Raw genomic sequence first — 24,180 nt, 5'->3', positions numbered from 1 at the left:
GCGCATAAAGAACTCTAAAAAAACGTCTTTTTGCACGCAAAATGAGAATGAAGCTAGATTTTGGAAATCGAATTTTCAGTTTTATGGTAAGAATTCATTTGTTATTTGACTCCATTTAAACCGTTTCTGCGCATTCAGTTCACGAAGGAACGAATTATACGTGCTACATTTAGATCGAATGTAAATCACCGTATCTCGACAATGCAATTAAACTACTCGATAAAAAAATCGTTTAGACTTTATTCGACTACGCGCAAAGTTTGAACCGCTTCGAACAAGTTTAATATACAGAAGCGTCGCTCAGAAACCTCCCAGAAAAAATTAAAACGTGGTATCTAGACAGCGGATAAAAAATGTTGAATAAAGAAAGTACGTTTTGACCTTATTCATTTATCTACATTCGGGCATAGCTTGAACCCATTCGACAAGTTTAAAGTATAGAAGTGGTGCACTCCAAAAACCCTAAAAAAGTGATTATTACACTTAAAATACAAACGGAGCAAGGCTTTTTCAAAGAGTCAAAACATATCTTAGACAATGGTCCGATGTACTGGTGGACCAAATTTGAACAATCATTCTCTCTGCAGTACAGAGTTGCTTTTGCATTAATTTCAGCCCAAAAATTTTTACTTCAAAAGGAATTAATCGAATCGCACAGCTTGCCTGGGCGCCAGCTCCAGCTATAGTGAAACAGGGGTTCAAATATTTTTAATAATGACCGCCGGTCCGGGATTAACTGAAAGCATTTTGCTCTGTGTTGTTAACTCAGATAGGAACCGAGCACCAAGATCCGCCATTCTCTACATAAACCACGATTCTGCGCGCTCCCTCTTCAGATGTGTTTGTAAAGATAGAAAAACAGATATGTTGCCTTAACCACATGGGTTTGCCACTAGGTTGAAACTATGTCCACTGATAAAGTACAGTCGTTCATGTTATGTACAGAGCTATTTAAACAGGAGCTAGAGATCTTCCAAAGTGCACTACGGAAATATTGTTCAGGCGGTAACGTCAGAGTTACTAAGTGTACGATCGGATTATAGAACCTACATTACGAAATTAAAAACATGGGAGAATAAGAGTTATACTATTCATCCCTTTTGTAATTATTCACGATTTAAGTATAAGAGAGATGATGAGCGTTTAACGATCCTCCGACGTTGAGGTCATTAGAGATGGAGTATGAACTGAGACTGGACAGAGCCGTGGAAGGAAACCGGCCGTTCCTCTCAAAGGAATCATCTCTGTATTGACCTTAGGGGAAGAAAATAATTCCGTTGGGAGATCAGAAGGCTGGTTTCCCCCCCCCCCCCCCCCCTCGCCACCCACTCCCCACCACCAGTGGGCGAAATGAGTGATTTTTCACTGCTGTACCTAAAATAGTATATTATAGTTCAAATACTTTTTTGTGATGTATCCCTGATATAACTAAGCCAAAACTCACCCAGAGAACTCTGATGAAGCGATCGTCCTGTTCCGTTCCGGGGGTGACGGTACACGCCAAGAGTAGTGCATTTGTTTCAAGAACGCGAGCAGAAATCGAACGAGATCAAGAGCACAACTGCGCAATCTGCGCCCGCCGACCTAGACTGCTAAACGGTCACTCTGCGAGGCCTCGCGTCCAGAAGCTGCTGGGTATATAAACCCGCCGCTGCTGCTTACCGGAATCAGTTGCTCGTAGACGACAACGAACACTCCCACACCATGTACAAGCTTGTGAGTATCCCTCTCTTGCTGCGTGTCTGAACGAATGTAAGTGGCGAAAATGTAGGGCACCTCATGCCGGAACTCTCTTGTCATTCACGAATGTAAATCGTTAAAGTTGATAGCAACTACAAGATGACAAATGTTCAAAGAAAATTGTCAAAATTTACTAGAAAACTTTCTTTAATCTAGGGACGTTGAAATAAGACTACGTATGCTCTCTTGACTATTACTTGTAAGAAAGATCTGTTTTCAGTGATTGGCAGAGCTATATGTTTATGACATTATACAATAGCAGGAATTGGTTCCTTAGAAATTAGTCTGGACTCAAAGTTTTTAAGGCAGATGGTCATTGTATTTGTTCTTAGGGCTAGTTCGTACGCTCAGAAGGCAGCGCGCTTAACATGTGAAATCCGTATTTTGCAGTGTTTTTCCTGGTCTACACAACAATTACTTGATTACCTTACTTGTGAAGACATTATGGAGTAACAGGCACAGACAGACATGGTACACCAACTGTTGGCGTAATTCGTCGCTAGTCATTTGGTGCTTTTTGCTGTGCATATAGTTAGCTATTTCGTATTCTACACGTTTTTTCTTTACACTTTTGGAAAATCCATCGTTGTACGTAATTATTGACTTCTGTAGAATTAGAATTTTATGTTAATCGTGTTCATGTGTGGGTTTTGTTGTTCACTGCTTGTAATACTGTGATTAACGATGTATAAAACCGAGTTATGTGGTTTGCCACGCCATAGCCGTTGTGATGCACCTTAACAGTATCGTGTGTAATAGGTGGTGTTCACGAGTGTATGTCAAGAGGTAGTTCAAAATATTTCTAGATTCACTTTTAGCGAACAGAAACTTAAGTGACTGTCTAATAGTGTTGGCTGAAGAAAGTACTCGTGTGGTACCTCATTCAGTTCAGAGCAGAATTTTTATCTGCGTTAATTCTATCCACAGGCGATTTTTCTAAATTTTACGTTTACATCAGACGTTCCGTCGTGTACTGAAAGATATATAGTGTAACAGATCTTGCATGTTTGACGTCATATTTCACCACAGGAACAGCTGAAAAAACGTCTTTTAGAAATCTTTTACCTGTCTCTTTTGCTTTCTATCGACTGTCGAAGAGCCGCCCGGGATTAGCCGAGCGGTCTATGCCGGCAGGGTAGCTCAGCGTGTTCGGTCAGAGAGCCGACTGGCCTCTGTAATAAAAAACTCACGGAAGGATCAACAACGAACTTGAACGGATATTATGTGACGTCCGCAACGACCAAACACAACGATCAACAACGAACAGAATGAAAAAAAAGCGTTCTAAGGCGCTGCAGTCATGGACTGTGCGGCTGGTCCCGGCGGAGGTTCGAGTCCTCCCTCGGGCATGGGTGTGTGTGTTTGTCCTTAGGATAATTTAGGTTAAGTAGTGTGTAAGCTTAGGGACTGATGACCTTAGCAGTTAAGTCCCATAAGATTTCGCACACATTTGAGCATTTTTTTGATTGTCGAAGAGTAGTTTTTATTAGAAAATGTCGCTTTATGTTAATCAGTGTCTGCAAAGACAAAAGCAAAAATAATTTTATCTGTCCATCTCGCCATCCTTTACACTGATGAATAGAAAACTTCCAAAAATAAAAGAGGTTTTGGAAAATTTACAATAATTGCAACTGAAACGTATAGTAAAGCGAAAACATCAGACATTCATTAAAGGTTTCCAATTCCGTGCTTCTGAGCAATCCTCCAGAAAACAAAACAAATAAGAGAAATCTGTGCCCTCAAATCTCTTTGTTAAACGTCTGGAGGAGACAAGAACAACTGAACCAACACCCTATATTCAGTAAGGAGTCACACAAAAGCAATAATTACCCGCAAATTAAGCGCCCCACAATGGCAAGAAAAGTTATAAGAAATTAAAGATTTCAAGAGAAAGTCAGAAAGTCAGTTCGGCTGTTACATGTACAGTGTCTACAGTACTTATTTATAGAGGCTACAGCTGAAGTTTTACGTAGGAACTTTTGTCTGGAAACGAAGAACCAACATTTATAATTTTTGGATATGTCTCAACCACATTAAGTGTTACTAACCGAAGTGGCTTACCGCTAAGGCAGTTGACTCCAATTTGAGAGGGTGGTAGTTGCAAACCACATCATGTCATTCAGATTTAGATTTATTACTGTTTGTTTGAATTATGTGAGGTAACTACTTGTTACTTTAAGGGGATGTGGACAATTTCCTACTCTGTCTTTCCTCATTTTGAGTTCCTTCAATAATGACATCGATTGTCTACAGGATGTGAAACTGTATTTTCCTTTCCTTCCTTTCTCACTGAGTGTTTACATGTTACATCCACTTGATGTTCTCTGTTTCGCTGACAGCACACACTATATGTGTGACAAGCGTGAGTCATCATACACTTGCAATTTTTGGGAGAGTGTACTTCATCTCTCTCAGTATATACAACGATAATACTACAACGAGATGAAGGAAAACATATTCGACTTCATTTTTCTTCATAAAAAGGGACGGTCAGTTTTTGGACATATTTTCCAATGTAAAACTTTATCTATCAGTTTCCGTTTACGACCTGTAGGGCAGTGACCAGTCACTTTTGGAGTATGGTCGGCTTGACAATACCGTAAATATTATCGCACACAGTTGTAAAAAATGACTGTATATGGTGGTACTTGCAGGTGATCCTGATGTGCGCCGTGGCCGCCGCCCACGCCGGCTACCTGGGAGGCTACGCCGCCCCCGCCGTCGCCGTGGCGCCTGCCGTGGCCGCCCCCGCAGTCGCCGTGGCCCACGCCCCCGTGGCCGTGGCGCCCGCCGCCTCCTCGTACGCCAACACGTACCGCGTGTCGCAGACCGCCCGCCTCCTGGCCGCTCCCGCTGTCGCCGCCGCCCCCGTAGCCTACGCCGCCCCCGCCATCCACGCCCCTCTGGCCTACGCCGCACCTGCTGTCGCTGCTCCTATCCTCAAAGTGCACTGAAATGAGTGCACCATACTAAATTTATTACTATTTATGTAAGAAATAAAAAGTTATTTAATAATATTTTCCATCCTTGGCTCTTTTATATTATTTTTAATTTACATATAAACTTACTTATTAACTTAAACCAATTCTGTTTACAAGGAGAAATCACTAACATATCGATATTAGGACCACACGATACATGGTGTTCATTTCAACGGAGGACAGTGAAATACCTCGAGAACTAAACATCAGATCAGAAAAAGTTATAATTCCAAATCCTTTGTTTCGCAGGAGAACTTCCAGTGATACCACATTCGACCCGCCACCCACCCTGTGCGTAGGTGGCGGGGAACAATGTTCACATCTTCAATGGGAACCCCGTTTTTTTAATTTTGTATTGCAGATTACGATTCTACTGCAAAATCCAATATCCAGTGACACGTGAGACCACACCTTCATGCTGTGAAGGTAGGACAGGCCAGTACTTGATAACTTCTAATGGGAAACCCATTCGCAAAGTTGTATTCCACCGACATATCGAACAGAGGTTACTCTACGCGCACTTTGACTATGGCTAGAGACAAACGCTACTCTACTCTGCAATTAGAGTAAGTGTTCAAAAGTACTACCGCCAACATCAATACACCTAGTGACCCCGTTTTCAAGTGACCGTACACATCACAGAAACAAATCTGCGGGAATGTCGGCTCAGATGTTTCTGATGTGGTCGACCTCGTCTTCACAGACTGTTTGACTTGCTGGTACACCTTACCTTTTAAACATACCCACAGAAAGATATCCGGTGACGTCAAATCCGGCAACCCAGCGGACCATTGAATAGTGCCACCTTTGTCGATGCACGGATCATATCTCCCATGATTCAATTGTGCAATGGCCTGGGCAGCCGTCGTGCTGAAACCACATACGTTGTCGAACGTCCAGGGCGATATCCTGCTGTAGTGCCGGTAGTTCCTGCTTCAAAAACGTTCGATATCTCCGTCCATTCAACGTACCTTCGATAAAATACGGACCAATGAGTTTGTTTCCATGATGGCACACCATACTTTAACCGACCAAGAACGTCGGTGGTCAACTTGCCGCAAGCAGTGAGGATTGTGTACACTACAGCAATGCAGTTTAGGCTGGTTTATGCTCCGATGATTTGTGAATGTAGACTCATTGAAAAATAGTGTCTCGGCAAAGAACGTAGGAGGTCCTGTTCTCCTGTAATTTGTCTCTAGTTTCGCCCGCTGCCCACCTGAACAAGTAACACAATATTGCTTCATCGCATTACGTGCTATAGTTAAATGCCTGTTTAAAGAGCCGTTTTACATGTCCTCCTCAAACTGGATGTGACGTGGCACTCGTCTCTGGAGTTACGAATTCTTTCTAATAACCCAAAATCGTAAAATCTGACAAGACTGTACGATTCGTTGCAGCAGTTCTTCAACGATTGTAATGGAAGTGCTGTACAATTCGCTTTTGAGATGACCCCAGACAAAAAAATTTAGAGAAAAGAAGTGACCTTGGAGGCCAAGCTAAGGACCGTTCTTGACCTATCCATCATGAACTGTACTTACGCTTTAGACGTCGTCTTACATCGTCTTACATTAACAGTAAAATGTGGTTTTGCCCTTTGCCACCACCTCTCATGTTAGTACCATATTCCTCAAAGCTAGGCAAATAGAATGTTCTCAAAAAGTCCTAAAAGGTACCACCGTAGAAACAAAAGGAACCCCTGTGCATCAAGTTTTCTTGGCAAAATTTGTGGCCTAAAGAGATGTCCACTTTCTACACAAAATCAGACATTTAGCGACAAGTGTTGCTGTAGTGGTGACTCGTAAACAGCATTTGGGTTTACGACAATGCAAAGAATTTATATTATCGACGTTAAATATACCATTGTCCAGGAGCCCGATGCGTCTTTCAGTCGGTATGCACACCTTGGATTCTATTCATGGTGAAAAGGTAGGATCAAGTGCTTTTTATAGCCCTTGAGCTAGGGACCATTGGGATAGCCAACACAAAAATCACCTTAGTGTCACTACCTTACAGTACAGTGTTAAAATATGACTATTGCACACTTCCTCCTGTTTAGCAAATGGAGCACATAGGTTGGTTCTGTCTGCTTTTGAAGTTGGCTACCGTGGGCTTGATGGGACTTAAGGTAGCGCCACTAGTACAAGGGTGATTCCTTGGAACCCCTCCCCCCCCCCTCTCCACCATCCCCATAAAAAAGTGTTCTTAACTATCTACATTTTCGCCGTCACCAGCAGACCAAACCCCATCCAAGGATTCCAAGACGGATAAGCACAGCAAATGGCTGTAAGTCTTACGACGTATTCCTAAGATTCTGATCTCGAAAAATTTTGAGAATTTGACTGATATCTTTATCCGTTTCCAAGATCCACAGGTTCATAGTTACTCTACTTCTACACACAAAATCCCGTATGAGGTGAAAGCTACATAACAAATAATCGTTGTAAATTGTTCAGATTTTGACAGTATATTCAATACAGTTCATCTAGGAGAGTCACTTCACCATTTAACCAATGTTTATCCGTTACCGAGAAACATCCGAAAAACCTATTTTTTGCGTACCAAAGTCCAGCCGCGGACCCCGAAACGGAGATGCATAGCAAATGGTTGTAATTTTTTGCGGAATATTCGTAAGATTCCGATCTCGAACAACTTTGAAAATCTTTTTCATATGTACAGGGTGTTACAAAAAGGTACGGCCAAACTTTCAGGAAACATTCCTCACACACAAAGAGAGAAAATATGTTATGTGGACATGTGTCCGGAAACGCTTACTTTCCATGTTATAGCTCATTTTATTACTTCTATTCAAATCACATTAATGATGGAATGGAAACACACAGCAACAGAACGTACCAGCATGACTTCAAACACTTTGTTACAGGATATGTTCAAAATGTCCTCCGTTAGCGAGGATACATGCATCCACCCTCAGTTGCATGGAATCCCTGATGCGCTGATGCAGCCCTGAGAATGGCGTATTGTATCACAGCCGTCCACAATACGAGCACGAAGAGTCTCTACATTTGGTATCGGGGTTGCGTAGACAAGAGCTTTCAAATGCCCCCATAAATAAAAGTCAAGAAGGTTGAGGTCAGGAGAGCGTGGAGGCCATGGAATTGGTCCGCCTCTACCAATCCATCGGTCACCGAATCTGTTGTTGAGAAGCGTACAAACACTTCGACTGAAATGTGCAGGAGCTCCATCGTGCATGAACCACATGTTGTGTCGTACTTGTAAAGGCACATGTTCTAGCAGCACAGGTAGAGAGTCCCGTATGAAATCATGATAACGTGCTCCATTGAGCGTAGGTGGAAGAACATGGGGCCCAATCAAGACATCACCAACAATGCCTGCCCAAACGGTCACAGAAAATGTGTGTTGATGACGTAATTGCACAATTGCGTGCGGATTCTCGTCAGCCCATACGTTGATTGTGAAAATTTACAATTTGATCACGTTGGAATTAAGCCTCATCCGTAATGAGAACATTTGCATTGAAATGAGGGTTGACACATTGTTGGATGAACCATTCGCAAAAGTGTACCCGTGGACGCCGATCAGCTGCTGATAGTGCCTGCACACGCTGTACATGGTACGGAAACAACTGGTTCTGCCGTAGCACTCTCCATACAGTGACGTGGTCAACGTTACCTTGTACATCAGCAACTTCGCTGACGCTGACATTACGGTTATCGTCAATTGCACGAAGAATTGCCTCGTCCATTGCAGGTGTCCTCGTCGTTCTAGGCCTTCCCCAGTCGCCAGTCACAGGCTGGAATGTTCTGTGCTCCCTAAAACGCCGATAAATTGCTTCGAACGTCTTCCTGTCGGGACACCTTCGTTCTGGAAATCTGTCTCGATACAAACGTATCGCACCATGGCTATTGTCCCGTGCTAATCCATACATCAAATGGGCATCTGCCAACTCCGCATTTGTAAATATTGCACTGACTGCAAAACCACGTTTGTGATGAACACTAACCTGTTGATGCTACGTACTGATGTGCTTGATGCTAGTATTCTAGAGCAAAGAGTCGCATGTCAACACAAGCACCGAAGTCAACATTACCTTCCTTCAATTGGGCCAACTGGCGGTGAATCGAGGAAGTACAGTACATACTGACGAAACTAAAATGGGCCCTAACATGGAAATTAAGCGTTTCCGGACACATGTCCACATAACATCTTTTCTTTATTTGTGTGTGAGGAATGTTTCCTGAAAGTTTGGCCGAACCTTTTTGTAACACCCTGGATATCCGTTTTCGAGATTCATTGGTTCAAAGTTACTCCACTTGAACACGTAAAATATGGATGTAAAATACGGTGTGAGGCGAAAATGTAATTTACCAAGCGACGTAGCACGGAGAAATATGCTGTGAAGTGTCTCCATTATCATCTGAGAACGCCACGTTGTAGTACTGGAGCACATTTAAAACTTTTTGCAGGTAAATTCCGGTCTGAGGAGTAAAATTAGTTTTATTTCGGTGTTACATATGTAAGTTATCTACATTTTACTGGCCAATACATTTCCGTGCTACAGCAGGGACAGTAAGGTTCAAAAATGGTTCAAATGGCTCTGAGCACTATGGGACTTAACATCGGTGGTCATCAGTCCCCTAGAACTTTGAACTACTTAAACCTAACTAACCTAAGGACATCACACACATCCATACCATAGGCAGTATTCGTACCTGCGACCGTAGCGGTCACGTGGTTCCAGACTGAAGCGCCTAGAACCGCACGGCGAGAAGAGTAAGGAAGCTAGCGGAAAAATGCTTTTATCGGAACACAGAAGTTAAAAATATGTTACTGTTTATTTAAAGAAACTGGCTGAAAATTGTGGTAACAGCTGCCTCATTCTACCTGCCTCAGCCCCATCGAAAATTTTCCTAATAACTTTGGGTGTGAACATATACTGAAAGAGAAGAATACAGTGGCAGTGCAAAGGGACGGGAAAGTAATAAATACAGGAAAATAGTAGCGGGTTTTTTTTATAGATGAGCGAAAAAAATGGTTCAAATGGCTCTGAGCACTATGGGACTTAACTTCTGAGGTCGTCAGTCCCCTGGAACTTAGAAGTACTTAAACCTAGCTAACCTAAGGACATCGCACACATCCGTGCCCGAGGCAGGACTCGAACCTGCGACCGTAGCGGTCTCGCGGTTCCAGACTGTAGCGTCTAGAACCGCTCGGCCATCCCGGCCAGCAGATGAGCGAAGGAACATTGACAGTATGAGAGAAAGACAGTATGAGTGGCAGTGGAATATAGTTATCAGTGACAGGATAGTGCCGGGAAAAGAATGGAGACAGTGCCAGGGGGGTAGAATAAAGAGAAATAGAAAGTGGAAGCGAGTGAGAGTCAGTGATAATGAGACACAGAGTATATGAGAATAGCAACGAGGAAGACAGAGAGAGATGGTGACAGTGAGAAGAGGCAGCAGTAGTAACGGAAAAGGAGTGAGATATTATGAGTAAGAGAGAGCAAGAGAAAGAGACAGTGATAGTGATAAACGAATGTAGTAGTAGGTCAGATAGAAGGGGCTGTGGCTGTGACACAGCAGAGAATGACTGAGAGACGCGAAGAGATAATAACAGCGAGTTGGGCTGAATGCGAGAGTGAGAAAGCGCAACTGGGAGTGGGTAAGTATGAAAAAAACTAATATGTTCGTATTTCAAAAGTTTTAAAGGTGCTGAAGAAAGTAGAACGAGGCAGCTGGTATCCCGTTTTTCAGTCACAAGCTTTTAAATAAACAGAAAAGTATTCGTTTATTTTATGCTCCAACAGGAGCATCTTTCTCCTGGTAAAATGTTCCTTCTGAACTGATTGGCTGCAGGCAGTTTCATCCACTGGAAACACGAAGCTCAAGGACCAAAGCTCCTATCACTAAGACAAAGAACTGTTAGAGATAGTAGTATCTCTACAGTGAATAGCACTGTAAAATTTTGCATACAATGCCAGAAGTGTGAGTTAGTACAGGCACATTTACCACTGTTTTTCTCGTCGTAGTTCCTCAGCTTCGGGAGTAATGCTGCAGGCCTTCTTGCTCATTATTGTCGGAGGGATACACGTAAATGTACGACTTTCATGGTATTTTTGTCGATACAAACATATAGCTTCTGATTCATCACCGTCAGCCCTGCCTTCCGCTGTGACTCCACCTACCACTTTACAGACATACGACGTGTGCTACGACTGTCAACTGTATCCATTCTATCCTGCCTGTATGTGCGGCTTGGTTACAACAGTTCTGTAAAAAACACCGGATTGAGGATCGCTTCCAGTGCACAACGGGTAAAGCGTAACGGTGCTTATAAGGAATGAAACCAATGGCACCTGGTACCCATCCATTCACAATTACCACATATCAAGGAGAATTATTTTTTTGTCTACTTGAGTACTACACTCAGTTCCAACAGCATATAACAGTCGATATTGTGTGTATGAATGTAAATGAATTACTGATCGGATTTATACAAATGGTCTCACTCTTAATTCAAAATAAAACACACAGAGATAAAGACACACACACACACACACACACACACACACACACACACACACACACACACACACACACGCACACACCACAAATAGAGAGCGAGAGCAAGCGCGATCGGGGGGGGGGGGGGGGGAAGGGAGAGAGAGAGAGAGAGAGAGAGAGAGAGAGAGAGAGAGGGGGGGGGGAGAGAGAGAAAAGAAAGGAAGGGATTTGAGTATTTGAGTTATGTACATCAAAGGATGCAACCAATTGATAAATGTAATACTTAAATAAGAGTTCCCAATTACCATAGAATCTTTAATATCTTTTAATGTTACCTGATGATACACGGAATAGGAGGAAAGCACACGAGTTCACATTTTTTTTTGTCGGTTCATTAGAAACCTTAGCGAAAAACTAATCCGTATGTTACCATAATTTACTTATTTGCTCTGAATAGTGACTTATGTAATTGGGTTATGGAATAACCCCTAAATAAGACAGGAAGCTCTCATTGCACGGAAATGTGAGAAAGAATTATGTATGGTACTGACTAATGATTTTCTTCCAAACAACTGATTAAGGAATAATGTATTTTCCCTACATCATCGCAGTACATTTATTCTCGCATGATATTTATTGGAAATATGGCATTGATATGAGGAAAAAGTAATCCTCCAAATTACAAAATTAGAAGTAAAATGGTCGTTACTCTTACTTAAGACTTACTTCAGAAAACAAAGAAGTCAAATACGCTGCCAACTAAATCTTAAACTGCTTACGTTATGTTAAAAACCGATTAGATATCGAGTCAAATTCTAAATTCAGTCAATAACTTCCTTAGAGGTATCTTCACTTATTTCGCGGACGGTTTTTTGAAACTTCCTGTGAGATAAAAACTGTGTACTGGACGTAGTCTCGAATTCCGGTCCTTTGCCTTTCGTGGGCAAGTGGTCTATCGACTGAGGTGCCCAAGCACAACTGAGGATCCTTCCTCACAGCTTGACTTCTGCTAGTGCCGTATCTCCTACCTTCGAAACTTCATAGAAGCTCTCCTGCGAAACTTACCATGTTAGCACTCATGGGAAAAACGATATTGTGAAGGCATGACTTAGCGACAACGTAACGGATGTTCCCAGGAAAGTTTGGAAGGTACGAGCAGAGGTCCTGGCGGAATTAAAGCTGTGAGGAGGGCTCGTCAGTCATGCTTGGGTAGTCCAACTGGCAGTTTTCCGTCGGTTACGGAGTGGCGAGGACGTGCGTTTAGGTTCCCGTCGGCCACGTGTTGTGCGGAAACTTGTTTACTTCGCGCGGGCGTGAGTCGTTAACCACAAGTTCACTAAAGCAACATTGAGCTCTTCTACAGGAAGAACACTATTGACATTACGTTCCAAGCCGTATGTACACGACCCAGAGCATATTAAGTAGGAAAGTTTTTGCGTGATGAACTCGATCTAGATCCACAGGACATCATTGGTATCAATTTCTTGATCACGGCCAGTGTCGTCAAAGATAAGACGATGTAAATACCTACCGAATGCCCGAGGCATGGCGCTTACGGTCCAATGAATACATTTCGTCTGCGATTACGCACCGTCGGGTGTCGGAAAGAGGCGTGGACGTTCACTATTCTTTGTTGAAGATTAGCCTGTTGATTTGGAGAGCAACTAATGCGGTCATCAGTACCATCTTTGGTGAAGAATTAACGCAGCTATGCAGATGCAAGATATATGGTATGATCGGGGGCGATTTTATTTGTACGGCGCTGCCAGCAAGCTCCACATATCAGCCCTGTTACCATTGAACATGCAGGCCTAGGCATGAGGACCCTCCGTTCCGTGTTTCCGAGCTACCTTTTGAGGTACTCGCTGATGCGGTTATCCCCACTCTTACGCGGTACGGGACTGTCATTAGCCATGTGGCTGAGAAGTGACAGACTTTTACAACATATCCCGTACTCACTGGAGTAAGGCAGGGGAAACTCCTACTCAGGAAGAATGTTCCTTCCTACTTAAATATAGTCGGTTGTTTTGCAATTATCATGTAAGCCGGGCAACCGCGCACATGCTCAGCATGTGGACAGGAGGATCATGTTCGCTCCGATTTTGTGCAGCAAATCACCCAGATTCCACACGCGAAGCTGAACATTATCATCGTCCTTCGATTCCACCATTTACTTATGTTTAAATGACGATGCCTACGGCGTCTGGAGCCGGCCGGTGTAGCCGAGCGGTTCTAGGCGCTACATTCTGGAACCGAGCGACCGCTACGGTCGCAAGTTCGAATTCTACCTCGGGCATGGATGTGTGTGATGTCCTTAGGTTAATTAGGTTTAAGTAGTTCTAAGTTCTAGGGAACTGATGACCTCAGAAGTTAAGTCCCACAGTGCTCAGAGCCATTTTGAACGCCGTCTGGTGGCGGAGATCGGGATAGATTACCACTGTAGATTGACGGACACGTTATTGATGAGCCCAGAGGGAGTCGCCAGATAGCCTCGAACAGCAGGGCGATGTTGATCCACGAGTCGTGACAACCCAAGCTTTTCTCTCGGAAGGGGCAGGAAATTCGGATCTACACACATTCTCAGACGGAGTCTCACATAATTCACCAGCTTTCGCTCTGCAAACAGAAGAAACGCCGACGGTCGACGTATGACGACTGTCTCTTGTGAACGGTTACACACGATCTTACTGGTTTCCGCCGTGTCGTGGACGCACTTGTTATTTTGGCGTCGGCCGATAGTACTCCCTGTTTCGGAATTGAGTCTTTTGATTTTTCTTCACCTGGAAATCCGTTCGGAGATGGAGGAAGCAATGGAACACGGTCACAGCAGCGAGGAAACACGACAAGGGCTTCCTGGGTAACCACTGTAACACACCGGCAGTCTCTCTCCAGAGAATCGTATGCGGACGACGCGGAAGACGACTTTTTTTTTGTGGACTCAGCGCTTGTTGTATAGGGAGAGCTACCCCCCACCCCTATCGCCCGAGGAAGGCATGTTAACAGAGACGACAGAGCGGCATTGGGTTAACATAACTCGGCACGGTTCACACTGACGACTGCCACTACCTTGGAGAACAACAGTCATGTCGAATCGCGACTATCAACATCAGGATAGTACGGTAGCGCGAAGCTGTCATTGTTACGCGACGCACTTCATACGGCCGACACTGACGTGACCTTACTGCAGGAGATATACGTTCTCGGCTTCGTGGACATGAATACCTCATGGGTCGGATATGGGCAGTGGCGTCGCAGTTCTTCTCAAGGCAGGGTTATTGGCCACTAATGTAAATACCTACCGAATGCCCGAGGCATGGCGCTTACGGTCCAAGGAATACATTTCGTCTGCGATTACGCACCGTCGGGTGTCGGAAAGAGGCGTGGACGTTCACTATTCTTTGCTGAAGATTAGCCTGTTGATTTGGAGAGCAACTAATGCGGTCATCAGTACCATCTTTGGTGAAGAATTAACGCAGCTATGCAGATGCAAGATATATGGTATGATCGGGGGCGATTTTATTTGTACACGATCTCACAAGGATCTAATTCTTCGCCACTCACCTCGCCCAGCGCTGTCATTCACGTGCTCGGCTTGGTAGACACTTTGGTCAACATCTGTGCTGATAGACCGGTTTCATGCACTTCACGAAACATTCGTCTAGCAGAGTTAACGAGGTATATACCGTCCGCTCTCTCAGGAATGCGGGCACCGCTGACGAGCTGTGGCCGACAGCTTTTACTGACCACGTTGCTTACATCTGTACTCACACGTGGACACTACCAGGAGTGGTACAGCCACAACCTGTGGAAACTCACCTCCCATCACCGAGATATCAGGCGGTGGTGAGCGACAAGTGGAGACTGCCTTTGACGACGAGGGTCGTACATGTCAGCTTTACAGTGGTGGCTGGACTATGTCAAGCCGAGCCTTCGACGTACCTTGAAGGCATTTAGTAGCGAAGCTGCGGCACGGAGGAGCAGCACTAAGGTGCTCTGTTATGTCATCCTCAGGGAGTGTTCTTCTATGCTTCCATAACATGACCGCCAGATAATTGTCAACTCAACCAAGCAAAAGCCAAGATTGTGACGTTGACGTGTCAGCACTGGGAAGGGACAAACATTCGTATACGCCAAACGGTCGCAATCGCCAACGAACTGCCCTCCATGTACCATATAGTCATGGGTCGAAGGCCCGGGCACAGGAATTTGATCTGTGAGATGGCGACAGAAGATGGTGTCCACCAGGTCATGCACCTGTAAGCGGAAAAGATATTCTATCCAGTTATCGTTGATGCTGTTGCTGGTTTGAATGCGTGGCCGCCCAAAACGACAATACTTTCGTAGCTCGTCCACTAGATGTCGGAGTTCTTCGAGCTCTGCTACTGGAGCAGTCACCATGTATCAGAAATTCTGATGCTTAGCAGACGACAAACATCACTCTGAAAGCACGTGTTGGAAAGCCGTTGGGGAGAAAAATGATGGTAACGGCCGCCATGACAGACTAAACAAACTTATTAAAAACTGACAATCACATATCTTCTAATAAAATGTGAATCAAGTAAGATACTGTAAAGCCAGTACAACCGAAATAAAGTGAAAATTGTAGTGAAACTGGGGGTATAAGTGCTTCCTTAATGCGTTGAATAGAAACCTATCCGAGAATTGAACCAAAATTGTGAAAATATTTATCACAATTTCGGTTAGTTATAGTTAAAAATTGTTAATGTTTTAGGCCGGAATGTGCATTCCGTGCTGAAAAATCGGCAAATTTTGTCTCAAGATTAATCTATATCGTGAAAGTAGCGGCAGCAAAAGAGAATAAAAATAGTTGGGAAAACAGAAATAATTTCATAGTTATTTGTTTATATTTATTAACAATAATATCACCAAAAGTAGAAGTTGTCACGTTAAAAGCGTAATTTATGCAAAAAGCAGAATGTGTACCAAAAATCTAACTTCAGCATGAAAAGATGATAAAATTTGGAAGTGATTTCTTATATAATGTATTTATCGACAGATTTATTTTTTAACATCTCAGAAAACAAATATACTAGATTCGACTCATGTGAACTACGTGAAAACATAAATATCAGCCGTGCGGGTTAGCCGCTCGGTCTGAGGGTCTTGGCACGGTCCATGCGGCTCCCCACGTCGGAGGTTCGAGCCCTCCCTCGGACAGGGATGAGTGTGCTGTGCATAGCGTAAGCTTAAGTTAGATCAAGTAGTGTGTAGGATTAGGGACCGATGACCTCAGCAGTTTGGTCCCATAAGACCTAACCACAAAATTTCCATAAATATCCGCTGGCCATATTGATTCGGGCAGCCTGGTTTGGGCAGTATTCACGAGTAGTTTGTGTGAAATGGACGGGCGGCGAGTCGGTCGCTTCGTGAAAGTATTGAGATTTTTATAAGTGCCGGTTGTGGACCTAGAAAATTTTCTAGTATGTCGCCAGTGAATGTTCAGCAATATTTTAGAGTAGATGCCCATTTTAATACACACGCAATACACAGAATATCTTCGAGTTGTTGACTTAGAGTATTTTTTCGTCAGAGGACGATTCCAAACTCTGAAATTTTACTTCCGATGTAGAGTGTGGAATCAGACTTGTGATTTGTGCCAGTTAGCATCTGAGAGCTTTAACTTGTAACTGAATCAAGCTGGACTAAGAATTTTTCGAGGTTTTGGTGTGGGTTGGGACCTATCTGAGATACTGCCTGGTTATTTACGTTCTCACATAGAATAAACACTAATCGTTTAGTGTTGATTACAATTGTTACTGCCGGCTGCTGTAGCCGAGCTGTTCCAGGCGCTTCAGTCTGGTTACTGAGGGTCAAAAGAAAAATAAATCTAACGATTTCGTGAAACTCTGCGGGTTTCCAACTTTATTGCGAAAATCGATACATTCTTGATTGGTAATTGTAATTTTGTATTGAATAATTTGGGCAAATGCGACGAATCAATGGTTGGCCCCTAGAAGTTAATGCAGTCGGGCTTTGGAAATATCCACCTTCTACTGTGGCGTGTGGTGGTGTGCTGCTAACTAAATCTTTAATGTGTAGGTAATTTGCACTGTTGTGCTGGGGTCCCAGAGCTGTTTCAGTGATCCATTGGACATTGAAATTCGAGTGACATAATTTCAATTCAGTGCTTCAGTTCTACGTTAACGTTTTCATGTTAGATAGTGCATTTAGAAATTAGTGATCAGTGCAATACAATCGCAACACACGCCACTGTTACTCCGGAACTCCACAGGAACTGCTAGAACCAGTTCCTGAAGAAAAAGTATTGGATGCCATATGAAAATGGGCACCAAATGGGTTGCCCCTGGAAATTTATAGGACGTTCCGGAGGCTATTAGTGCTCTTATTGGACGACTGTATATCAAGAACTCATGAAGCCGGACGTGCAACTTCAGGCTGCCTTTGTGGGAGGTATCATCATCCACATACGTAAGCCTCGCGGAAGATCACGTATTACGGACTTGTGTTACTACCTTTGTTGAACTGTGGCATGAAAATTTTCATACGCCTATTGGAGTCTTCAACTCGGCGTAAGACGTCTAGAATCCTATCAAAGGATCAGGCATCGATGGGTGGGATGCATAATAACCGTGCCGCTCTGTCTCACAGCAGGGATTTGACTGCCGTCGCTTGCTTGGAGCTTTGGCGGTGACAGACTTTAGTCAAGTTTTTGATTGCGTACTTAACTGCTGCCCTTTAGAATATGCGATACCCGGCCGCTTTCGTCGAGGTGGTGCTCCGTCTCCTACACGGCGCAACGTCGAAAGTACTTGTCAACCGTAGACTGTCGAAAGCCTTGCAGATTCGCCGCTCTGTTACGCATGGATGTCCCTTATCGACGATACTGTACGCCGTAGCAGTTGGAACCGTTGTTGTGCGATCTGCGAAACAGCCTCACGGGATTGCCTATCGGTGGCACCCTTTTAAGGTGCACTGCGTAAGCAGATGATCTGTGTGACGAACATGACGTCCGCATAGCCGTGGATTGGTGAGCCTCTTATGGAGAAGTGTAAATGTTCATAAATTGGTGGCTTTGAATATTGGTACTGACACCTGTAAGCGTCGTCCCACTCAGACTGTGCGACATAATCCGCTGTCTTGGTATCGACTTTACGGACGACATCCCACGCAAAACGACCCTTAATTACCGGAGCCTCTCGTGACGCATTTGTGCTGGACTTGTGGATCCTTGCGTCCTGGCTTTGGATCTTCATCAGCGAACCGAATTTCTTAATGCACATAAGATATCGCGAATTTCGCTTGTGGCGGAGGCGCTACCAATGCCTGAACACACAACTTAGAGCCTCATGGCTACATTCGGCTCATTTGTCAGTGCTTTAATGATATCTAATGTACGATACGGTTCCCTCATTCTTCCTAAGGAACGTTACTGACTTGACCATGTCAATATTCGTAATCGAGCGGTCTCTCTCTACGCTGGTATGCACATCAAGCCTTGCGGGCGATGCCCCACCGTTCTCGCGGGCATACTGATTTAGCCTCTTGCACCGTCTCCCCTTGACCCTCCAGTGGCGCTTACCGAGCTACCGCTGCCAGAGACAGAAATTGCAGCATGTATTCTAAAGACACTGTCTAAGTTCCCTTTTCGGCCTCTTCTGGAGTGCAGCTGCGCGGTATGGGATCCGCATCAACAAGATTGACGGAGGACATCGTAAACGTTCAAAGAAGGGCAATTCGTTTTCTATTATCGCGAAACGTTGGAGAGAGTAATGCGGAAATGATACACGAATTGGGGTGGCAGACTTCAATACAAAGGCTTTTTCGCTTTTGTAGGACCTTCTCATGAAATTTCAGTCACCAACCTTCTCCTCAGAATGTGAAAATATTTTGTTGGTGCCCACCTACGTAGGAAGAGCCCGCCTCGTTAGTCGTGATGCCTGACGCACTGCTTTCCGGGCAGGAAGGCGTGCCGGTCCCGACACGAATCCGCTTGCCTGATTAGTGTCGAGGTGCTGTGTGCAGGCCAGTCTGTGGATGGTTTTTAAGGCGGTTTTCCATCTGCCTCGGCGAATGCGGGCTGGTTCCCCTTATTACGCCTCAGTTACACTATGTCAGCGACTGCTGCGCAAACACCTTCTCCACATACACTTACACCATAATTACTCTACCACGCAAACATAGGGGTTACACTCGTCTAGTGTGAGACGTTCCCGGGGGGATCCCCTGAGGGCCAAACCGCACAATAACCCTGGTTTCTGTGTGGGGCGGAAGTGGGGTGAGTGGATTGCTGTAGACTGTTGTGGGTTTGTAAACCACTGAGAGCTAAGGCGGGTACGAAGCCTCTCCGTCTTTTCTATGTCCCCAATTTCATACAATACAACACAATAGGTAGGAAAAAATCGTCATCATAATAAAATAAGAGAAAGCGGAGCTTGCACGGAAAAATTTAAGTGTTTGGTTTCCCATGCGTTGTTCGAGTGTGGAACCGTACGGATGTAGTTTGAAGGTGGTTTGATGAACGTTCTGCCACGTACTTAATTGCCAATTGCAGAGTAATCATGTAGACAAAGACTTAGATGTTCTCAACCCTACAACTTTCGTCTTGTGGTCCGTCTTTCCTCTGCAGTATCTTCATAGGTCTTCGATAGTTCTTTCATACCTTGGAATATTTGCTTTCTATCATGATGTGAACCACAGTAGACCGAGAGAGTTGTCCCAGTGGTTGGCACACTAGACTCGCGTTGCGTAGGACGACGGTTCACAACCCCGTCCAGACATCCGCATTTAGGTGTCACCGCTCTTGGATGTCCTAATTTTCAACGTGCAAATAGGTCATTTCAGTTTCACACGCAACTATTTTAGACTCTCCAGCCCTGCTCACCATAATCAGCTCCTTCGCTGACCCCATTGCTGCGCTTCACTTGTTCTTACAACGCATTCTTCGTTGATTTCTCAGCCCAGCAACAGCTATAGAACCTTTCTCCCCCTTTCTGAATCTTCCGTTGATTGCCTGTTTCTGCCTTTTTAGTAACACCAATCTTTATTGTAACTGATGACTACCGTTAACTTACTCCATACCTTCACGTTAATTATGCCCCCATTAGTATTTGGACTAGGATAGCCATTTCTATAGCTGCTTTGCACCACGTGTAACAATCTGACCGACGCCAAAAGATCCCGGTGATGGTGCGGTACAACAGCTGCATCCAGTCGCTGTCCTCTGCTGCTACCGGCCCCGTCACTTCCGGAGATGCTGCCCCTTTCCACTGTCCGTGCTACCTATCGCCGATGTTGTCGGCTGTCAAGATCGTCGTCTTGTCACCAGGTCCGAGGTTAGAAGATCACAGGTTGATTACGACTCACTGACTTGGATAAATAACTGGGTTTCGATGAGGATTATTGCAAGCTGGTAAATGGAAATTAAAATTCGCATTCGTGCCAGTAAATATACGGCTTCTCATTAAAATAGCAAGTGTATCGTTTTTTTTATTTTTATTTTACTTAGAGCGTACAGTACAGTAAGATGAATACATGGTGCATCTGAAAAATTCACAGAACGGTCTCAAAAAATAAAGGAAACTAGATTTGCAAGCAAAATACCCGCCCTGGCTTTCGTATTAATCACCAGCAACCACAATACACCTTTGACATCGGTTGTAAAGCTGCTGGTAATTGTCAGAAAACGCATCTTGTGAAACCACTCAAAGCATCGTGGTCACATGTTGTAGGATGTCCGTATCATTGGAGAATATGAGATCTGGTCCTACCAACACGATCCAGAGACCAAGTGACTGAGGCAAGCTCTTCATTGTCTTCTCCGCTTTCCTCGATAGAGATTCACGCTGGGTCAAACCTTTGGTATGAAAAAAGGTGGTGAACATCACCTTAGTCTTGGATTTTGTCAGCCGACGCTTTTGGGGGGCAGTGAAGACGATGAACACCATGCCACTGATCGTATTGGAAGCAACAGGTCTCATCTCCTGCAGTAACGAGGATGTCCAACAACGCATGACCAGTGGAGTGATACCGCAAGAAGCGTTTGCTGACAGTTCCCAAAAGCTTTACAATCAATGTCAGAAGTGTGTAGTAGCGAATGGTGATTACTCTGAAAGTCAGTAAAGATATTTGGCTTGTCAATTTCCTTTATTTTCTGAGATCATTCGTCGAAATTTTCAGGGACACTTTGTTCACAATTAAAGTTGTAAGTGAATTGGCAGGCTCAACGATTCATCAGTCGTGATGGTGTACCTGCTGTCTCGGTAATACTTAAGCAAATGTTTCAAGTGGATGTGAGTATATGTTGAGCAGGCAAATAGCCGAACATCCGTTGTATCCATTTAAGCCAGGACAGTACGGGCAACATAGGCTTTCAACAGTGGACAACCACTGGCCGTAACACATTCGAAAGGTAATAGCTGCTATCCAAATTACAAGCTACGTGAACCAGAAGTGATCTTTCTGTATACCTGAAGGCACTCGGTACCACGACGGTTGGTGATGGGCCTATGTGACGCTGACGAAAGCAATCTGCCTTCTCTGAGCCTTCACACATGAATATGTCCATCATGATGCTGTATGCAGAACTGAGACTCATTTGAAAATGAGAAGGGCGCTCAGTAAGTAATGTAACATATTTTTTATGAAAGCAGGTTGGCTATTTTCAGGATTCCCTTACAACATATTAACCCCACTTTTTTGCCTACAAAACCCCATTTTTCAACATAACGTCCGTTCAATGCTCCGGCTTACGCTACGGGAGGGCCCGTGTGGACGCATGTACTACTCTACTGGTCGACTTCAGGGCCAACGTCTTGCTGCACCAATAACTTCCCCATCAACCACGTACTGCTCCCCGCAGAGTGCAACCGTCATTGGTCCAAGGAGACGGAAATCGAAGGTGTGACATTCTGGGAGTAGGGTGGATAAGGAAGAACAGTTGAATGAAGCTTTATGAGCTCCTCTCGGATGCACAGATTTGTATGAGACATTGTATTGTCATGGAGAAGGAGAATTTCGTTTGCACTTTCGTGGCCACGACAACGCTGAAGTCGTTTCTTGAATTTCCTGAACAGTACACCTCCGAGTTGACTGTTGCACCGTGATGGAGGACGTAAAACATAATAATCCCTTCAGAGTCTCAAAAGATCGTGGCCCTGATTTTACCGGCTGACTGTGCGGCTTCGAACTTCCTCTCCCTTGGAGAGATACTGTGTTGCCACTCCATGGATTACCGTTTTGTTTCCGGCTAGAAATGATGGACCCATTTTTCACATCCTGTGACGATGTTCAACAAAAAATTGTGACGATCAACCTCGTACCGCGCAAGCGATTCCGCACAGATGGTCCTTCGTTGCTCTTCTGTAAGGTGGCGAGGAACCCAGCAGGAACACACATTTGAGTACTCTAACTGGTGCAAGAGTGTTCCAGCACCACCAAGAGAGACATATAATTGTGCAAAGAGGTGTCTGACTGTGATCCGTCGATCACCACAAATGAGAGTGTCCGCATGGTGCAACACTGCAGGAGCTGCGGCTGTACGCGGCTGGCTGGCGCGCGGGAGGTGTCAGGTTTGGGCGACCTTGTTTCTTTGATGACAGACGTCTTTTGCAACGTACTTTTCTTCACTGCCAGTTCTCCATAATTTTGCAAACGTCTATCAATATCTGCAATGCGGTGGTTTTCCGCCAAAAGAAAACTCAATGACGTCTCTCTGTTTGGAAGGCATCTCAGTTACAGACGCCATTTTGAGGGCAGCCACGAATCGGAACTTCATGAAACTATAGGGACTGAAGCGGGAATGTTTCACAATGTCCTACAACAATTCTTCATTTCTTCAACCGCAACTAGCCGAAAAAAAATTAGCGTTACTTGGTGAACGCCACTGGTAGACTGTTGCACCACTCTTGTGTACGTAACGTCACTGGGTGTACCTTCTCTTGTGAGACAGGCGTAGCTGTACGCCTGATGGTTTGAGAGCCGATGCAGTGCCACGCGAGTCCCGGCGCAGGTGAGCACTGATCGTGAGGAGGTCGCTTGGGAGGTTACACGCTTGACTCTCAGACACACCTCGACCTCTGCTAATGGCAAAATATACAGGCCACCAAGTAAACCGGCGGTTAGATGGGTAGCAGGTAGTCTGAAGAGTTCCTGTCAGTGTTTGTCCCCAGGCGAGTGGCCGTTGCCGACCCGAGCGTTGTGTGAGGGTGGCACGACAGCAGAAACTCTGAGGCCTCAAATTATTTTACGGACGCTGCATAAAACACAGAACAGACAATAGTACCACATCAAAGAGAGAAACGAAGCGAGGAAACATGTCCAAACATCCAGACTGTAGATGCAATAGTTCTTCAGATATTGACGATACACCACTCGAATGCACTTCCCTCCTTTAAAAATTAATTATTTTTAATCGTCGTAAGCGATCTTCGTGAAAATATTCTCGACTTGTAGCGCCTGGAAAGCAGTGTCTTATAATAGCTTGAAAGTTCCTATTAGAGCAATACAATTTGAGTTAATGAGCCAGACTATTAATTGGTTCAAATGGCTCTGAGCACTATGGGACTCAACTGCTGTGGTCATAAGTCCCCTAGAACTTAGAACTACTTAAACCTAACTAACCTAAGGACAGCACACGACACCCAGCCATCACGAGGTAGAGAAAATCCCTGACCCCGCCGGGAATCGAACCCGGGAACCCGGGCGTGGGAAGCGAGAACGCTACCGCACGACCACGAGATGCGGGCAAGACTATTAATTCTAAGGGGGTTAAAAAACGTATTTTACTGCAAAATAAGTCGGAAAAAAGGGTAGCGGCAGAATCAGACTCCAACAGCTATCCGCAGAAATTCGGTCATTCACTGGTCGTCGGGACTTAGTTCGAAGAGGGTTTCATCACTGAAGACAGTTCTACTCCTCTCAATGATATTCCAGGCCAAAGACGTGTCTAGAGACGCCCCAGACAGCGGTGGGCTACCACCTGCTGCTGCCTGCCATAC

At 44.6% G+C, this 24,180-nt stretch overlaps 1 protein-coding gene across 1 annotated transcript in view; it reads left to right on the top strand.

Moving 5' to 3' along the window:
- LOC124606179 (cuticle protein 38-like) overlaps positions 1 to 24,180 on the top strand; it is a 57,799-nt gene that overhangs the window by 12,001 nt on the left and 21,618 nt on the right. The window contains exon 3 of the mRNA XM_047138146.1: positions 4,395 to 4,685. Coding sequence (XP_046994102.1) covers positions 4,395 to 4,685 — 291 coding nt within the window. The remainder of the gene's footprint in view (positions 1 to 4,394; positions 4,686 to 24,180) is intronic.

Source organism: Schistocerca americana, chromosome 3, assembly GCF_021461395.2.
Source record: "Schistocerca americana isolate TAMUIC-IGC-003095 chromosome 3, iqSchAmer2.1, whole genome shotgun sequence".
NCBI lineage: Eukaryota > Metazoa > Arthropoda > Insecta > Orthoptera > Acrididae > Schistocerca > Schistocerca americana.
The sequence above is the reverse complement of the archived record's forward strand: the minus strand, read 5'-3'. Positions and strand labels throughout refer to the sequence as shown.